This window comes from Arvicola amphibius, chromosome 1 (assembly GCF_903992535.2).
Source record: "Arvicola amphibius chromosome 1, mArvAmp1.2, whole genome shotgun sequence".
In the NCBI taxonomy this organism is placed as follows: Eukaryota; Metazoa; Chordata; class Mammalia; order Rodentia; family Cricetidae; genus Arvicola; species Arvicola amphibius.
Window position 1 is genome coordinate 133,661,136 of NC_052047.1, and position 17,712 is coordinate 133,678,847.

The following is a 17,712-nucleotide window of genomic DNA, read 5'->3' on the forward strand; positions in this document are numbered from 1 at the left end:
CAACAAAAATGTAAGAGTTTAGTTGTGGCATGGGAAGGCAAGCTGTGTGGTATTCGGTCAAGGTTTCGGAAGTTACTATCCTACATTCTAAGGGAGTACAGGTTTCTGGAGCTTTTCCACCTCTAGCGGACACAACTGCACAAGGAGAAACAGGGCGAGCGATTCTAACGTGTTTGCTAGAGGACAGAGATGCTTCTCCTGGGACAAGACTTGTTTAAGTTAGCACAATGTAAATGGTGGTGCTGGAATGTGAACGTGGACCTCGGGAGATCTAGGGCTACTCCATTGCCAGAATTCTGTAGCCTTCTTAGCCAGTGGGGTCTACAGATGGAGAACTGTAGAAGTTCTTTGCTTCCAGAGAAGGGCATCTCTACAAGGCCCATACTGTTAATTTTCCCTATCCCAACGTGGCAGGAGACCCATAGCTCTTTGCCTGTTCCCTCTAGGCAGCTTAGGGGGAGCGTTTTTGGATCCGAGAGAGTCCCATCATCTCGAAGTCGGGCGCCGTCCCTGCCTCTGGAGAGACAGGAGTCCGAGTCAGGGTGAAATCCGGAATCCAGGCTGCAATCTAAGCTGCCTTCGGCCCCAGACGCCCTAGACGCCCCAGGCTGGACAGAGCCAGAGAGAATCCGATGCTAGGTGTGCTCCAGGCGTTCCCCAGTGCTGCGTGCTCGGCCCCAGCTTTTTAAAAAATTCCGGGGCCGCTCGGCGGCGCTGCGATTGGCCGCGGTCGGGTAACCTCTATGCAAATGAGGCCGCGCAGCCTCCGCGTCGCCCGAGCGCCCGAGACCGGTGGAGTTGGCAGGCGAGGAAGGGACTTAGGCACCCGGGCTGGGCGGGCTCACCCAGAGCCGGGCCGGCTGGGACCCGCGCGCAGCGGTCCGGTGCCTGCGCGTCCTGGCTCTGAAGGGACTCCTCGCCCTTCTAGTAGCCCCCCTCCCCTTGCCTTTCCTCCCGCCCCTCCCCCCGCCTGCCTGCCCGCACCACCTTCCACCCAGACCCGCTCTAAAGGGAGTTCTTGGTTTCCTCCGATTTCTTATGAACCCAGGATGGGCAGCAAGGAAGATGTGGGGAAGGGATGTCCGGCGGCCGGTGGCGTCTCCAGCTTCACCATCCAGTCCATCCTGGGCGGGGGCCCTTCCGAGGCACCGCGGGAACCCGCCGGGTGGCCAGCCAGGAAACGCAGCCTGTCTGTGTCCTCGGAGGAGGAGGAGCTGGACGAAGGCTGGAAAGCGCCCGCTTGTTTCTGCCCAGATCCGCACGGCCCCAAGGAGCCAAGCCCTAAGCACCATCCCCCCATCCCTTTCCCTTGTCTGGGTAAGGATCGCACGTCGGGAGTCTGTGCGTGAGCCTATGCGGTGTGCGCGTACCGGAGATTCGGGAGCAGGGTGTCCTCTGGCCACAGCCGGGCTACTCGGGGTCCAGGTCAAGGGCAGCGGGACTACGGACCAGTGTTGCCTTCTCTCAAGGTCCGGCGCTAGGGAGAAGTAGAGAAATATTGGGGGCGTTTAGGGAAGACTGTGTTGGAAGGAGGGTGAACTGGAGTGGGCCAGGAATTCTGCGGACCATACACTCCGTGCTGGCCAGAATTCTTTCGCACACGGGGTACTTTCTTTCCTGACTTGAGTTCTGCAGATCTGGTGTAGGTGTTGTCTGCTCTTCAGTCTCTTTAGGTCTTTTTTCTCCTCTCGGTCTTTTCTTGAAGTGATTAGTACTCTAAAATGATTGGCAGTGGTGCGTTTTAGAGAGGGTTCCTCTTGACAACAACTGACAGAGGAGAGCCCGGGAGTTAGTCTTTAACCTGACTTCCAAAGAAACGGCCTGAAAAATGATGTCACCATATAAAGCCCAGTTCTTGCAAGATAAAAATCATCTTTTAAAAATGGCGTTAATGTCCCTACTTCAGACCTGTTACCACCTATACTTATTTTATAAGACTGGGAGCGGAGACCCTCAGACTTGTATTATATGGGACCCTCTTCTGTTGCTTTAAAAGGCCGAGGCTCTAGACCCTGGGTGCTAACAAGATGCAGCAGAAAAGGAAAGAGTTGGTAATAAAGGGGGCCAAGGATGCAGGCTTCTGCCAACCTCCTGGTCCTGGAAAGAGCTGAGTGCATCAACTCCAAGGTCATTCTCTTCGTGCTTACTCTCCAGGTACCCCCAAAGGCAGCGGAAGCGCAGGGCCTGCGGGCTCGGAGCGCTCGCCTTTCCTTTCTCCTTCTCATTCGGACTTTAAAGAAGAGAAAGAGAGGCTCTTGCCGGCGGGCTCGCCCTCTCCGGGCCCAGAACGGCCTCGGGATGGTGGTGCAGATCGGCAGGCCGGAGCGGCCAAGAAAAAGACGCGCACCGTCTTCTCCCGCAGCCAGGTGTATCAGCTCGAGTCCACCTTCGACATGAAACGCTACCTGAGCAGCTCGGAGCGCGCCTGCCTCGCCTCCAGCCTGCAGCTCACCGAGACCCAGGTTAAGACTTGGTTCCAGAACCGCCGCAACAAGTGGAAGCGGCAACTCTCGGCCGAACTGGAGGCGGCCAACATGGCACACGCATCGGCGCAGACTCTCGTGGGCATGCCGCTGGTGTTTCGGGACAGTTCACTGCTGCGAGTGCCGGTGCCGCGCTCGCTCGCCTTCCCGGCGCCGCTCTACTACCCCAGCAGCAACCTCTCGGCCTTACCGCTCTACAACCTGTACAACAAGCTTGACTACTGAGCCGCTCTCTGGCTGCAGCGTCCCTGGCTGCCTGCAGCCGCCTGCACACCCAGGCGCGGGCGGCGTCCTTCCCAGGGCTCCGGAGCAGAGTGTCGCGTGTTCAGAAGTATTAAGAAATACACCATGTGTATTCGTTATGTCTTATTTATGGCCTCTTCCCTACTTTGTTTGTTTGTTTCGGGTATTTATCTGCATTCCATACGCCAGAACACCTGCTTTCTACACAAAACCAAACCAAAACGCGTTTGAAAACTCTTTTGAAAGGGGAGAGTCTCGGGTGGTGGCGGGAAAGGGAGTTTTGGCAGGGAGTTTCGGCTAGGTAGGTTTTGGCTGGTAGCAAGAAAAAAAAAACAGAAGAACACCAACAAAACCGGATCTTTTCCTCATTTATACACCTGTATATACATATGTGTGTGCGTGTGTATGTGTGTGTATAAGGACACAGGCTCAGTCAAGCCGAGCCCACTGGGGCCTTCGTCATTGAACTAATCACCTCCCTTCATTCCCTTCATCTTGAGGGTGAATCTGAAAAAAAAAAAAACAAAAAACAAAAAAAAAACCTTCATCTTGAAGAAGGTACAGATCTGTAAATATTTTTAAAGAGAAAAAAATAAAACGTTTTAAACATGGTTGCTAACTTTGGAAGGATTAATTGTCCCCGCGGTACAATGCACGGAGTGGTTTCTAGATTTTTAGTGCCTGAGCGTGCAAGATTCTCTACACCGATCCTCCCCCCCTTCTTCCCCCCCCCCACCAACGTCCTGAGCTCTCTACGTGAGGGTGGGGTTGGGCTCAGAGGTTAAAGGTCGGATATTGGGGCTGCCCAGGCAGCACGTGCCCAGAGCTGCTTACTGGAACAGCACAGTTCCCACGATCCAGGTGTGACGATTCGGGTACACTGCGGGCTGGGATCCCGAGCCCGGCGCGGAAAAAAGACAAAGGCGGAGAGGCAGGTCTAGATGCTGACGGGGTTGCCTCTGGGAATAAGTCAGGCAAGAAGGTGAACATCTCCTTGGCGCTGGGATCAATTTGAGCTAGACTGAAGCTGGGCACTGCAAGAATGGCCGAAGCCCCGAATGCCGCTTTGGCGTCCTCCTTCGCAGAGTAAGACGTAGTATACACGAGAAAGAGTCTGCTTGGGGTCCAAAGCCCCACGCGACCCGCCTGCAGCCACGAGCAATTCTCCGAGAGCGGGAGGTGATACCTAAAGGCCACATTTCGATGGAGGGATTCTCCGAGCAGGCGCTTCTCGACACTTTTTTGTTGTTAAATTTGCCCTTTGAGTGGCTAAATGATCACTGGCCAGCAAGCTGCGGCTGTTTCTGACTTGAACCCTGAGGTGCAGTGGAGGCACCCACGGACTAGACTGCGGTTATCAGCTCCATACAGGAGCTGGGGAGGCGCTACACTCAGAGGACAGCAGCACCAGAATCATGCAAATCGCAGCCGGTTATTTCTCTCCGTTTTGAGAGCAGCCACCTGTTCCTTGTTAAACGTCGGAAGTGTGTGCAGGAGCTCGAAAAAGGCTCAGGTGGAGTTTCTAGGTCCTCCTACCTCCGTTTGACCGGGTGCAAAGAGTTACCAGTCGGCAGCGGCAGGGCCCTATTCTTTCTTGAGAAGAAAACGTTTGCCTGAGTGGATCTGTCTCTGTGCCAAGAGGCATCGAAATGACTTGCATTTTGTAGATATACACAGAATACAAATGCTTTCATGACCCATACTATTCCGTGTAAAACGCCTGGTCGAAGACATTTGCTCTGATATTGCCCATTTTCTTCTTATCATGTTATATTCCATTAACACCCCCCCCCTCGCAACTACTCCAAGATGACGTCAGATGGATGCTACTCAAGAATGCACCTGCCAATACTAGGTTGGTCCACTTGTATTTATTTCAAGTATTATTGCAAGTATTTGTTGAGGCCCTAACACAAACTGAGAATCTACACTAAATCTGGTGGTCGGAGAGAGAGAACATCGGTTCTCTTCTTATTTATTGGATGTGTGTTTCTTATCTCACTAAAGTTGTCACCACGCTAGGTAATCTCTTTGCATTCTTCCCCTGACAGCATTCTTTGAACATTCCACACAGAAACAACCAAATTGCCCCAGAGGAACATCTTGTAAAGGGATATTCCATTCAGATAATTTTGGTCTGCAAATTTCAGTAGATTACAATTTGCTGATGGACTTGACAGTATGGGTCACCATGTTCTCCTCAGGCTGGCGTTCTCTATAGATGGTGACTTCCCCCAGTCACTGGCAGCACATAATGATTCGAGTTTGTCCTTACTATTTTAGGCAATGACCATTTCCCCACTTGTCATATAGGGCATATGTAACTCTCTTCACTCACCCAGACATTAGCTGTGACAGGTGACCCACCTCTGCAATTAGTTTCTAGGAGTTCTTCCAGCAGGTGACTGGATATTATGACACGCACGCTTTACCTCTGTGCTGTGGATGTTCAAGACTCTGCTGTTGCCAGATTTCCTATCTCAAGTCTATCAATTCATTTGAATAATCAGCAAAATAGTCCATCTCCTTTCAGGCTCTAAACTTGATTTAAAAGATTGACGTTTCTTAAAACTCAAATGGAGCTGGGCTGCAACTGCATGGGCAGAGGGACCTGAATCATACACACACTGGATAATGAAATACACTTAGATTTTATTAGCAGGTAATTTATGCTCAGAATCTGGAAACACTAATAGAATTAAATAAACAACTGGGAAAGAGAAGCAAATAAGTCAAGAGGGGAAATTATTTTGCTAACATTAGAATGCAAAACAACTCACTGTATTTAAAAAAAAATTGAACTTGGCCATTGATTTGTTGAAAGAGGAGAGAGAGAGAGAGAGAGAGAGAGAGAGAGAGAGAGAGAGAGAGAGAACTAAATACTAGAACTATGTGAAGAGGGAAGAGGTCCAGAATATTTTAGCTGTAATAATCATCATCAGGGCAATAGGAGAAAGGTTGTGTGTGTGTGAATGTGTGTGTGTAGCTTAATCCTAGTGATAACTTTCTACTTCATGCAAAATTACAAAGTAAAAAAAAAAGATTGTCTCACAGAAGAGAGGGCAGTGAAAACGAAGTCGCAGCAAGGGTTAAATAGAAATGGACAGTAATATTTTGCATGTGAGTATGGAGCTACTACATTCTGCTTGTCACGTACCGCTTTTCTTTTCACAGAACCCAAACCATTTCTGGTCGCGGAAGCGACTCCTTTCATTCTCATATCTCTGGAGGATTTTAGAAACAGAAAATGCAGCCAACTGAACCCGCAACTCCCATGGCATGGCAGGGTAGGAGGGGAGAAGACAGCCACAGTTTAGGACCTATGATGAACATCCCTAAAAGATTCTGCTTGAGCTTGAAAACATCAGAAGTCTCTATGTCCTACTCTGTTTACCTTTTGGGATGCGAGACTCTTCTAAAACAAGGAGCAGTTTGATTGAATTTGTATCCCCAGAGTCTCTTGCCAGGCCTAGCATTGAGGTGCTTGAAAATTGTAGAGAGATTTAAAAACAATAGAAATGAGAGCTAGTTCCTATGATCACTAGACCGCAAGGGAAATGGGACTCTAATCACAGAGGAAAACCGTAGCAAAATGAAGGCAAATAGTGCTTTTGACCAAAACCTATTTTCTCCAGTATGTCCAATTGGGTTAATTCCAGGGGTATGTGCATGTCCAGATAGAAAATATTAATTTAGCTATATAGTAGTGTCAACCAAAACGGGATTCTGTGTCTGAGAGACAGAGAAGGCTGTCACACAGCCAGAGCAAGGTAAAACATCTTTCCTGCCTCCTAGTTTGTGGCTGGTCCGGCAGGCAGCACCAGGAAGACTACACCTCCCAGCATGCCGCGTACAAATGTGGGCGGGCGTGATTGCCTCCCTGACCTGAGCCTACTTGGGAGTTGTAGTTTCTATGCGCAGCTTCGGCGACGTAACCTCTGCGTGGTGGTATTGAGACACCGTGAACGGAAAAAACCGCGGTTTCCCTTTGAGCCGGAACAAGATGACTACGGTAAAGAGTCGAGCAGCAGACCGAACCAATTAGCGGCCGAGATCGAGCCGTTGGCGTTTGAAATCAGCCAATGATAGGCCTGCTCCGGAGCTTCCTCTCCGCCTCCTCCGCTAGCCTTGGAGTGCTCGGAGGGAAGTAGTGTTTAGTGGCCCGTGTGGAAACGTTGCTTTGGCGAATACGAGGTAGAGGTCCGAACAAGGGCGGGTGGAGCGAGGTTTGCAGCCTGTAGCCGGTGGGTGGGTGCACAGAGGGATTCTGTTGGCCTTCATTGTGTATTATTTGGGGGATCCGCGGGCAGGGAAGGAGGCCCGGCCGGGTAGAGCTCGGTGGGAGCCGGATGGCGCCTTGTCTAGAGTACGGCCGATACCGGCTCTGCGCAGGCGCAAACCCGGACGGGCCTCTCTTTCTCCGGTAAAGGACTCAGACTTAACGTTTGTTCTGCAGATGACGGGTTCGAACGAGTTCAATCTGAACCAGCCACCCGAGGATGGCATCTCCTCGGTCAAATTCAGCCCCAACACCTCCCAATTCCTCCTGGTCTCCTCCTGGGATACGTCTGTGCGCCTCTACGATGTGCCCGCCAACTCCATGCGACTCAAGTACCAGCACACCGGTGCTGTCCTGGACTGCGCCTTCTACGTAGGTGGACTCAGTTTCTGCTCCTGTCCCCTTACCGAGTCAGTATTGCCTCCCATACACGATTTGGAGTGTTGGGGCAGTTCATAATGTTCTGGAATGCTTCTCTTTAGCCTGGTTTGAGCCTACTGCCATGGTTCGTTTGTTTGTGTTTCTCCTTTTATCGCAGTTTCGATCTTCCTTTTCAAGTTCAGACTGGGATGAACTTTCTGGACATAAGATAATTGTATTTGAAATTCTCAGCAATACTAATGTAGCTACCTTATTAGAAGGAAGGATTGAAAGGAGTGACTATCGTCTAGTTAGCTGCTGGTGCCTCTTGACTGTAGAAATGGCAATTTTGAAATGCTTGCTAAAGCTTTGTAACTTTGAAATGGTTCAAAATTTACGGGGCTGGGCGTGGTGGCCAAGCCTTTAAACCCAGAGGCAGAGGCAGGCGGATCTCTTATGTTTTGAGGCCAGCCTGTTCTTTGTAGTGAGTTCCAGGACCACAAGGGCTACTAGTGACACCCTGTCGTCTCAAAACAAACAAACAAACCAACCAACCAAAACCAAACTTTACTTTGTAGGACCCAACGCACGCCTGGAGTGGAGGATTAGATCATCAACTGAAAATGCATGATTTGAACACTGATCAAGGTAACAACGGCCACACTTGACCAGTTTTCCTTTGCTGGTGTATTAGTGCGGAAAGGCTTACTTAGGGAGAGTAGTTGCTTTCAGTGCTTAGGTGAAGGTGAAAAGTGGCTTTGCTAATAGGCGTTTTAAATTGGAATTAAGTTAGCCCAAATGGAGTGTGCGTCTTGCAGTCAAACCCATTTTGAACACTGTCTCAAGTGTTTACCCAAAGTATCACGCATTTGACCATTACCTTTCGAAGTCTTTAAGAGAGGACTGGGTCCGTGTCAGGGTCTCCCAGGACTGTTGGCTATCTTAGGGTGCTCTCCTTGCAAACTAAGGAAAAGTGTGTTTTAAAGGTGCAGCCCAGTGGCCAGTCATGAGGAAACTTGTATTCTTAGCAGAAGAATGTGTTTCAGTTGTACGTGTAAAAACATTTCTTACGAGTTCTCATGATTTCACTGAGGCAGAAATTGGAGTGGAGCCCAGAAGAGAGCTCTCTGAGCTTTGTGTGCTCTACGGGATGCAGCTATACTTGAAGGAGATGACGGGGTGTCCTGATGTAACTACGTGGAGGCTACGTTGAACAAAGGGAAGATGGATAGAGAAGCATCTCTGTGCTGGGTGTGGTGGTGGTCCTGTAATCCCAGCACTGGGAAGGGAGAGGCAAGGAGGATCAGAAATTGAAGGCCAGCCTTAGCTACACAGCCGGTTTGAGGCCAGCGTAGGCTACATGAGACTATTTCAAGGAGAAAAAGAGCAGTATTTCGTTGGAAGAGGCTTCTGTATGAAAGTGATTTTGGGGTGTGTGTTATATACATGCTAGGCAAGTGCTCTCTCTGAGCTTCATCCCCAGACCTGTTAGTCATCCTTGTATCTTTACGTCGCATGGGTTTTAGCACATTGTAGATATTTAATAGATGTTAACCGATTGAACAAATGAGATATTGTGAAGGTTGAGGTTGACAGAAAAGAAATTACATAGTGGAAATTTGACCTTACCATGAGAACAAAGTGAATTAGCTGGAAGACTCCCCTCAGCTTTCAAATCCTGTAACCATTTCTTACAGGCCTTGGCTCAATGTGAGGAAAGTGTTGTCAGGGTACAGGAAACCAGAGAGCTCCACTCATTGCTGCATTCAGCAAGTATTTCTTGAGCACCTACAATGTACCAAATCTGGTACTAGGTACATAGAGTTAACCCAGTTTTCTTATAAAGTCTAGGATCACGTTGATAAGCACGCACCATCTTAATGCAGTTGGAGATTCGAGGCAGCTGTGCTCCCTTCTGCTATGGCATTGACCTAGGCAGTGTGAAGTAAATTAGAGAAGACCTCACGTGCAGGCGTTCCTGTGGAGTTGATTGAGACAAATTCATTTCAGTTGAATGTCCCGTTAGTTCACTTAAGGTATCCCAGTTAGTTGAGATGGCAAAGCTATATGTGCTTTTATTTTATTTTTCTTTGCAATAGAAAATCTGGTCGGAACGCATGATGCCCCTATCAGATGTGTGGAATACTGTCCGGAAGTGAATGTCATGGTTACTGGAAGTTGGGATCAGACAGTTAAACTGTGGGATCCCAGAACTCCTTGTAATGCTGGCACCTTCTCTCAGCCGGAAAAGGTAGGGATTTTATGTTCGTCAGGGCTGCTGTGCTCATCGGGGTGATTTGTTTTGGTGTATGTTTGATGAATACGCCGTTGCAAAGGTTAAGAACTGGCAGTCTCTTAGAAACCTAACTACACAGAAATGCTTGAAAGAAAAGGGAATTCACTTTTAAATTTTTGGCCGCCCTTTTTCTGTCAGATGTTAATCTTGGGCTGGAGAACACGACTTAAATTCTCACTCCATGTATTGAGGTCTGAGAGTAACTCACTGTCTTTTCGGAGAAGCTGTTTACAGAAACCGGTTGTCCTAAACTCGACAGCCGAAAGCAGTTGGGATGTTGACGTTGACGATGAAAGGGTTTACCATCTCAGCTTGAGTGAGAGCTGTGTTCTCTGACTTTTATTGCCGTGTGTGTATTAAACGCTGGCAGATGTCATTTGAAGGCTTGTAGTAAATGGAGCTTTTAAACACTTGGAATCTAAATTGTTTATTTCCCATAGACAGTACCATAGTTGTGTCTTGGTTTTGTTGTTGTTGTTATTTTGTTATTTCAGTCCAGATTGACAATCTCTACCTTTAGATTATAAAACCATTTGTATCTATGATTCTTTTTTTTGAGAATTTTGTACTTGCGCACACTATATTTACATCTTTCCACCTCTTCATCCCCGCCCTCCCCTCTAGCTCCCTCCACTCACTCTCAGGTTCATGGCCTCTTCTATAATTATTACTGTTTTATACACACGCACACATGTGAACACGTAAACACACACAAGCTCCTGAGTCCATTTAGTGGTGTTTGTTTATCCATGTGTTTCTGGCCGACCTCTTAGGATTAGATAACCTATCAGGGGTCCTGTTCCTGGAGAGAACTGATTCTCCCTCCTGTGAGTGGAGCTTTGGGGAACCAACTTTGTGTCTTCTGACTTGTTGATCTGTTTGATAAACATACTTCAGCTGTGTCCTCATCAGACTGATCAGGTGGCGGTTAGTTTACAAGATGGATTGTTGTACCAGTTTGAAGGTATCTTCACTGGCGTTCTTCCCTAGTGTACATGCGCTGTTCGGCCCTGTTGGCCGTCATTATATACAGCAGTGCAAGCACAGCCATTATTTTTGTCACGTCACAGTCGAATCTACTCCTGGCAAGACCTTTGTTCAGAATAAAATAATTGCATTGTTTCTAGTTTTGATTTATGGTTATATGTAACATGTTAAGAACGGTGATGAATTGCTGACAGAGTATCATATAATGGACAGCCACACTGAATCAAGCTGCTTATTGGTTCAGGAGGTTCATTATGTCGCTTTTTTAATACTCTTTGATAAATGTATACACCTAGTCAGTAGCATGACAGTGGTTTTTCCTGATTTATGATCAGCGGGGATAGAAAGCAGTTTCAGAAGCTTGTGTGTCACCTGTATAGTAAAGATTTAAGGTAATTCTTGATTCAATTGTAACACTATAAATTGATTTCTTTCGGGTTATTTTTTAAGTTTAGCACTTCATATATTGTAGATTAATTTTCTTTTTGAAAAATACTGGCTTTCTGAATAAACATCTATTACAATGTTCTCATATAAGTATGCAATAATTACTTAATATTTCAATTTTTTAGATTCTTATTTTTCTTTGAGTTGCATTAGTTTTTAGATTTTTAAAGTCAGATTGTAGTGGCTACTGTTTGGGCATTGTATTGTGACCTGACCCGGTCCTTTAACTGGTGGCCTGTAGTTAGTATACTGGTGATTATCAGCTATATGGCTTGATTATTGAGGGTTAAAAGGAAGTCTTAGAGTATCATGGTTCTTTTACATTTTTTAATAGCTATTCAGCAGGGGTTGAAAGTCAACAATAACCTTTGTTATAGACCTCAGGTCTAGATTTTTAAGGCTATGACTTAGGTTAGGAAGACTTTGCTGCTGCTGCTCTTTTGTGAATTTGCTTCTGGTGTCTACGTGAAATTTTGTTTGTGTGTAAGCTTCTAAATATTCTGCTTGCCGGAAATTTACGGTTTCTTACAAAAGTATTTTTGTGGAGGCTTAAATATTGAAGGAAAGACATTATGATGGGGGAAAATGATATTTTCAGGGGATAAAATGCCTTAGGTTTTTTTATCCCTGTAAGCTGAGCTTCTTTGAACGTTGAACATGATGACATCAGAGCCTAAGGGTTAGCTTTGCTATGTGCAAGGCAGCTCTCATCTTTTCCTTTTGAGTTTGTGCCCGCAAAGCCACAAGTCGGCCTGCTAGTGATGCCTTCTTCACTGTTCCTCGAAAGGCCTTTCCCTCGGGGAACAGCTGGGAGATGCCAAGAGTTAGAGTCGCCAGATGAAGTCTTTGGAAAGCTGGTCTGGTCATAGAAAAAAATGAAAATTATTCTTTTACAAAAAGCCAAAAGGTGTTTTGACTCTGTTGTCCTGTTTTGAGTGGGTTTAATACTTTTATCTTAAATGAGTCAAGAAATTTTGGGGGAGATGTCCTAACAACGAGTGTTTTGTCTTTAAAAGTGTACTTTAAAGCTGGAGTGTACTTCATACTTGGTGATTGTGTGTGTGCCAAGTTTGACTAAGTCACCTCACTCCTGACTAAAGTGGACGCCTGCTCTGGGAACGCGGTCTTTTTTATGGTTTTAGGATTAGGTGGACTTTGGGAGGAAAATATTATTTTTCGGGAAGTAGATGGTGATTATCGAGTTCTGATGTTTCCTAAAAGGTGTACACCTTGTCAGTGTCCGGGGACAGGCTGATTGTGGGCACAGCAGGCCGCCGCGTGCTGGTGTGGGACTTGAGGAACATGGGCTATGTGCAGCAGCGCAGGGAGTCCAGCCTGAAGTACCAGACGCGCTGCATCCGCGCCTTTCCAAACAAGCAGGTACTGGTCCCCTCACCTCCCTTCCCTGAATTTCCAAGTCGTGGTGACTTACAATTTGCCTTAGGTCTGCTCTTTTTAATTCTTTAATGGCAACTGAAGGTTAGAGGAGAACAACAACCTCACATTTTAGGGGAGGTGTTGATGGTCAAGTGCTTTGAAGAGATGCCTTTCTTACTGATGGTTTTGGTGTGGGATGCTCAGTAAGTATGCAGTATCAAAGAGTTTAACATATTCCAACTTATATGCCCATCAAAACTTAAGTTTAAGTTTAGAAATTTAAGTTTATAGAATTTGCTTTTTTTTTTTTAATGTAGCTCAGGTTGGTGTCATTTTTACACTCCTTTAGCCTCAGCCTCTCCAAGGCTGGGATTGTAGATATGGATGCCCGCCTGCCTTTGTGGTTTTTTAATCCTGATATTCTCAGGGTTGTTTCTCTCCCACTTAACAAGAGAGCTTTGATATTTTTCTTTCTTTCTTTTTTTTTTAATAAGAACACCGCTGAGATGAGGTAGGGTCTCGTGATATACTGAGCGGGTCTCCTTCCGTCATTTCTTTAAAAAATTTAGTAAGCTGCCTTTTATTAGCAGTCCTTAAAGCTATAATGGGAGGTTAGCCTTACTGGCCTGCTCCTGTAACCTTAGCAGTCTGGAGCAGGAAGAGTGTGAGTTCAAGGCCATCGTGGGTTATAAGGTGAGACACTGTCCCAGGAAATTCAAGGGCAGTTGTTGTGAGGTGAGCAGCTGTAGGATTTTTTTTTTTTTTTTTTTTTTTTTTTTTAAAGAGAAAGCCTCACTTAAAGCAGTAGCTGCATTTGGAATCAGGGCTGTCCTTCAGCTGCTGTGGAATATGGAGCAGGAAGTCAGTTCTCTTGGCCCTGTGTCTCACCTTGAGCCTCAGGTGGTGATTACTGTTCTTTAAGTACTAAAGACAGTCAGCTGCAGTTAGTGAAGCTTGGAGAGGTTGAAATGTGATTAAAACATACTTGCATTACAGAAATATTTTGTTTTTATGTTTAAATTTTTCTGTAGGATTATCTTTGCTTTTATGATGGATGCTTAAAGTAGGATTTTATTTTTTTAAAAAAATGGAGATGGCTCAGTGCGCGAAGGTGCTTGCTGCCAAGACTGCTGGCCCGAGTTCTACCCTGGGACCCATGTGGTGGAAGGGGAGAACTGACAGCTGCAGGCTGCCCTCTGACCTCCATTCATAAGTGCCTCTGCACACACGTGCCTACACATAAGTAATAAAAGTTGGGTTACGTTGAATTCATTTTCTGTGAGCAGTTTTTGGGAATAACTTTTTGAAATATCTGGACTAAAATATAAAGATGTAAAAAGTATAAATTTCATAATCATTGCATTATCTTTTTAAAAATATGTTGTTATTTCAAGAGAAGATGAAAGATGGTTTGAATCTGGGGCTCCCTCGTGACAGTTGCCCACAGTCTGGTTTATGCAAACCTGACTCACTAGTAAATGCAGAGGCAGGCCAGCCGTGCTGGGACAGGATTACAGGATTACTGGTGCATCCTCCCAGTGAGGGGGGGGGGCACAGTGCTTAGAGTTAAAGGTGCAGAGGAGGTTTTACGTGAGGCAACAGGTTGTAGTCCCTGTCAGGGCAGAAAGACAAAGGATACTAAAACTTAGAAGTTTTTTAGATTTGACAGAACAAGTCATTTTTGGTTGCAGTATGCTAGGTACTGATAGTGTGGAGAGAGGAAGCCAGCAAGGTTGGCGCCATGTCTTACAAAGCAGGTGTCTATAGAGATGGCATGGCCGTCAGGACAGCTCCAGTCCTTTATTAAACCTGGCTGAACTTTCATTTCTGAAATAGTCGTCTTTATGGATTGAATTGGGGACCTTGTGTGCTCTGTGGAAGGCAGGTTTTTGCCATTTCGGGCCTCCGCTCTCTCGGCAGGGTTATGTGTTGAGCTCCATTGAAGGCCGAGTGGCGGTAGAATACCTGGACCCAAGCCCCGAGGTTCAGAAGAAGAAGTATGCCTTCAAGTGTCACAGGCTAAAGGAAAACAACATTGAGCAGATTTACCCAGTCAACGCCATTTCCTTCCACAATATCCACAATACGTTTGCCACAGGTGAAGTATGACCCGCAGGCCTGAGCTGAGCTTTGAGACTGTGCGCTGCTTATGCTCAGGCAGAGTCCTAAGAGTTTCCCTCTGCTTCCGTACACAGAGCCATATTAACAAGTTACATTACTTGCAGGTGGTTCTGATGGATTTGTAAATATTTGGGATCCGTTTAACAAAAAGCGACTATGCCAGTTCCATCGATACCCCACTAGCATTGCGTCTCTTGCCTTCAGTAACGACGGAACCACGCTTGCAATAGCGTCGTCCTATATGTATGAAATGGACGACGTGGAGCATCCTGAAGATGGCGTCTTCATTCGCCAAGTGACAGATGCAGAAACAAAGCCCAAGTGAGTATGCTTCACCTGGATTGAAGCCTTTTCTTGCATTCAGCCCAGGACTTATTAATTTTTCCAAATTCATGAATAGCGTTGTTGATGCCTGCTCGATATTACAGCTGACTGTAGGGTTGGAATTGATTTTATCTTGTTCTCCCAAGCTTTCAATATCCGTAGGTTGATAGACGTCTGATGGATAAAATTGTGCCTAGTTGTTTTGTAGAGAAGAATGTCAAACTCTCATTCTTCTTGAATAGGCTCTATTATTTGAATCTCTGGAGTTACTACGAGCTCATTGCTTTAAAATTAAGTTGAGGAATTCAAGAATAATTTATTTTAGTAAATTCTATTTAAGATATTTAAGAATTTGAACTGCAAAAAAAAAAAAAAAAAAAAAAACCCTTCCCTCTCCAGAGATTGTTTCTGTAATATTTACAGAATGAATGACCTTTGGGTTTTATTGGAGACAGAGTAATATGGCCTTGCCTAGCACAGCAGACCTCCTCCTGAAATTTTCATAGATGTTGCTAGGTCTTAACTGTTGACTGGAGGCGCCATCTAGGCTTTTTGGCAGCAGTGGGACAGAGTCTTATTTAGCGACCTCTTCTAGGCTCTGAGAGAGGCATAGGCACAACGTACGACATGCAGTGGCAGCCCCATGTATCTTGTCCTCTTCCTTGTCCTTGCTCTCAGGTCCTCTGAGGAAATCCTCAGGAAGGGTTTGTATTAAGTAAATGTGTGTTGGACTTCTGTAATTTTCTGAAGTGCCCTTGCTAAGTTTGTTGGGTCTCTCTCTGTAGGAGCAGAGCGTTTAACAAGGAGTAGCGTACGCCCTTTCACGGGCTGGACTGTAGGGTGTTTTAGGATGTGGAGCCTGTTGGGTGAAGGGCTGTGTTTGTGTTTATAACCTGTCACTCTTCAGTTTCTTGTCCTGGCCGGCCATTTTGATCTCATGCTGTTCTTTTTCCTTTTGAACTTGTAGGTCACCATGTTCTTGACAAGATTTTATTTGCTTAAGTGCCATATTGATGCTAATAAAACAGTTGGTCCTCCCCAGTGGTGGATTTATAAATATTAACACAGAAAGCAGGGAAATACTAATTTTAATTTTTTTAAGAACCTGAAAATAAAGGAAAATGGGTTTTTCTTGTTTTTTGTCTTTTGATGGTTTGCTACATTAGAGATATTTGAGCAGACAGGATTGGAGGGCAATGGCCGCACTTTTGAGAGAGAAGCAGTTTTGACCTTGATTTTTGTTTCTGCTGTGGAAATAAATGTTTGTAAATAGAAGTAATAAAAATCCCTTTGTGTTCTTTCTGGACCTTAGATGGTAGAGGAAAAGGCCCTTGAGCCATTGATTTCTTTGCTGGTGATAGTTGGTAATTCGAAAGCTGCTTCAGACTGCCTCCTGAGGAGGTTAATCTACAATTAAACAATATTTCCTCTTGGCCGTCCATTATTTTCTGAAGCAGATGGTTCATCATTTCCTGGGCTGTTAAACAAAGCGAGGTTAAGGTTAGACTCTTGGGACTCAGCTAGTTTTCAATCTTATTAGGGTGCAGGAGGAAAACTAATAAGAAACCCTCCTAACATCATTTTGTGACTGTAAACAATTATTTATTAGCAAACAATTGATCCCAGAAGGGCAAATTGTTTGAGTCAGTAATGAGCTGAGAGAAGACAGGGCGCATCTGTGCGTTTGGGAAAGTCACTGTAACGTAATTGCAGTACATTTAGACAGGCATCTATCTGGACCTGTTTCTAGCTCTAAATGAATTTTTGGAAACATTAATGAGGTTTACATATTTCTCTGACATTTATATAGTTCTCATGTCCATTTCAGTTGCCCAGCCGCTGGTGATTAAAGGTTAAAAAGAAAAAATTATAGTGCGAATGAGATTCATTTTGATGTAATGTCTTGTAGCAGAACACGAACTTAGCTTGGCCTGTCTTAAGTAGTTCAGTGTTTCTGTTGTCAGACTTGTCGTTCTGATGTGTTATTTGTAAACGCGCGTGTCTCGGAAGAGGACTTAGGCCTTTACTGAAGCTTGTTTTACCCATAGTGTATTTTTTAAAAATTCTTTTGGTACAGAGAAAAGTCTTATTTTTATTTTGTGAGATTTTCAAAGAGAACTTAGCGTGCAGTCTGAGTGGTCCCTTGAACTGTGTTTTCTTCATTGCAGGTCCACGTGATCATCTGGTGGAAAGCTTCACTTCCTGCCAACACTTGCTTCCCCCAGGGGCTGCTTGTAGTCACTGGACTCCGTCTAGTTTGTCTAGTTTTGGGTTTCTCTGTCTCCTGTCAACAGAAATGTCTCTGTGTACTCTAATTGTTTGGGGTGGGGAGGCTCCGTGCCCTTCCTTGTACAGTAGTTGAATGCTCCTTTCCCTAAGTAATTCCTGTTGCTGTTAATGCTCCAGCTCTTTGTAGCACTATCTAAAACTGTTAATACTTTTCTGCTATCAAATAAATCAGATATTTGGAACTTTTAAAAGTTGGGTGTTTTTAAAGATTTTGCTAATTATTGTCATTTACTGTATAACGACTTTTTTAGACAAAGTGCTCTTCATCAAGGACATGTTGAGGGTGATGTTTAACCTTTAAATGTTCTCTGCTTCATTTGTTTATGTCTGCTCTTGTACATTGGGGATCTAGCCCTGGGTAAAGAATCCATGTGAGTTCATTCAGCCATTTTGCTCATGTTTCTTTGGCCCTCAGGATGGGCACTGATGGCAGCGTCTGGGTGTCTCGGCCATGGCTGCTAGCAATGCCAGCGCTGCAGAGCTCATGTATCCCTGTGCTGATGGTA

The 17,712-nt window shown here is 45.6% G+C and overlaps 2 protein-coding genes across 3 annotated transcripts; both read left to right on the forward strand.

Annotated features, from left to right (window-relative positions):
- The first annotated feature begins 1,049 nt into the window (after nucleotides 1-1,049).
- Nucleotides 1,050-2,708, forward strand: Hmx2 (H6 family homeobox 2). Its single transcript, XM_038317741.1, has 2 exons — nucleotides 1,050-1,317; nucleotides 2,155-2,708. The coding sequence occupies exons 1-2, from the start codon at nucleotides 1,050-1,052 to the stop codon at nucleotides 2,706-2,708; spliced, it is 822 nt and encodes a 273-aa protein (XP_038173669.1).
- Nucleotides 2,709-6,769: 4,061 nt separating this feature from the next.
- Bub3 (BUB3 mitotic checkpoint protein) lies at nucleotides 6,770-17,397 on the forward strand. Of its 2 annotated transcripts, none has more exons than XM_038316097.1 (8): nucleotides 6,770-6,920; nucleotides 7,183-7,377; nucleotides 7,944-8,013; nucleotides 9,465-9,616; nucleotides 12,317-12,475; nucleotides 14,393-14,570; nucleotides 14,698-14,914; nucleotides 17,086-17,397. In XM_038316097.1, exons 2-8 carry the CDS (start codon nucleotides 7,183-7,185, stop codon nucleotides 17,093-17,095), a joined length of 981 nt encoding a protein of 326 aa, XP_038172025.1. In that variant the 5' UTR covers nucleotides 6,770-6,920; the 3' UTR covers nucleotides 17,096-17,397. The 2 variants fall into 2 exon arrangements, with proteins under 2 accessions (XP_038172025.1, XP_038172034.1); XM_038316106.1 differs by having other exon boundaries at nucleotides 6,835-6,926.
- Nucleotides 17,398-17,712: the final 315 nt, after the last annotated feature.

Coding starts and splice junctions, on each gene's coding strand:
- Hmx2 (XM_038317741.1), top strand. CDS start 1,050: ATGGGCAGCAAGGAAGATGTGGGGAAGGGATGTCCGGCGGCCGGTGGC. Junction 1,318..2,154: donor CATCCCTTTCCCTTGTCTGG/GTAAGGATCGCA, acceptor CTTACTCTCCAG/GTACCCCCAAAGGCAGCGGA.
- Bub3 (XM_038316097.1), top strand. CDS start 7,183: ATGACGGGTTCGAACGAGTTCAATCTGAACCAGCCACCCGAGGATGGC. Junction 8,014..9,464: donor TGATTTGAACACTGATCAAG/GTAACAACGGCC, acceptor TCTTTGCAATAG/AAAATCTGGTCGGAACGCAT. Junction 12,476..14,392: donor GCGCCTTTCCAAACAAGCAG/GTACTGGTCCCC, acceptor CTCTCTCGGCAG/GGTTATGTGTTGAGCTCCAT.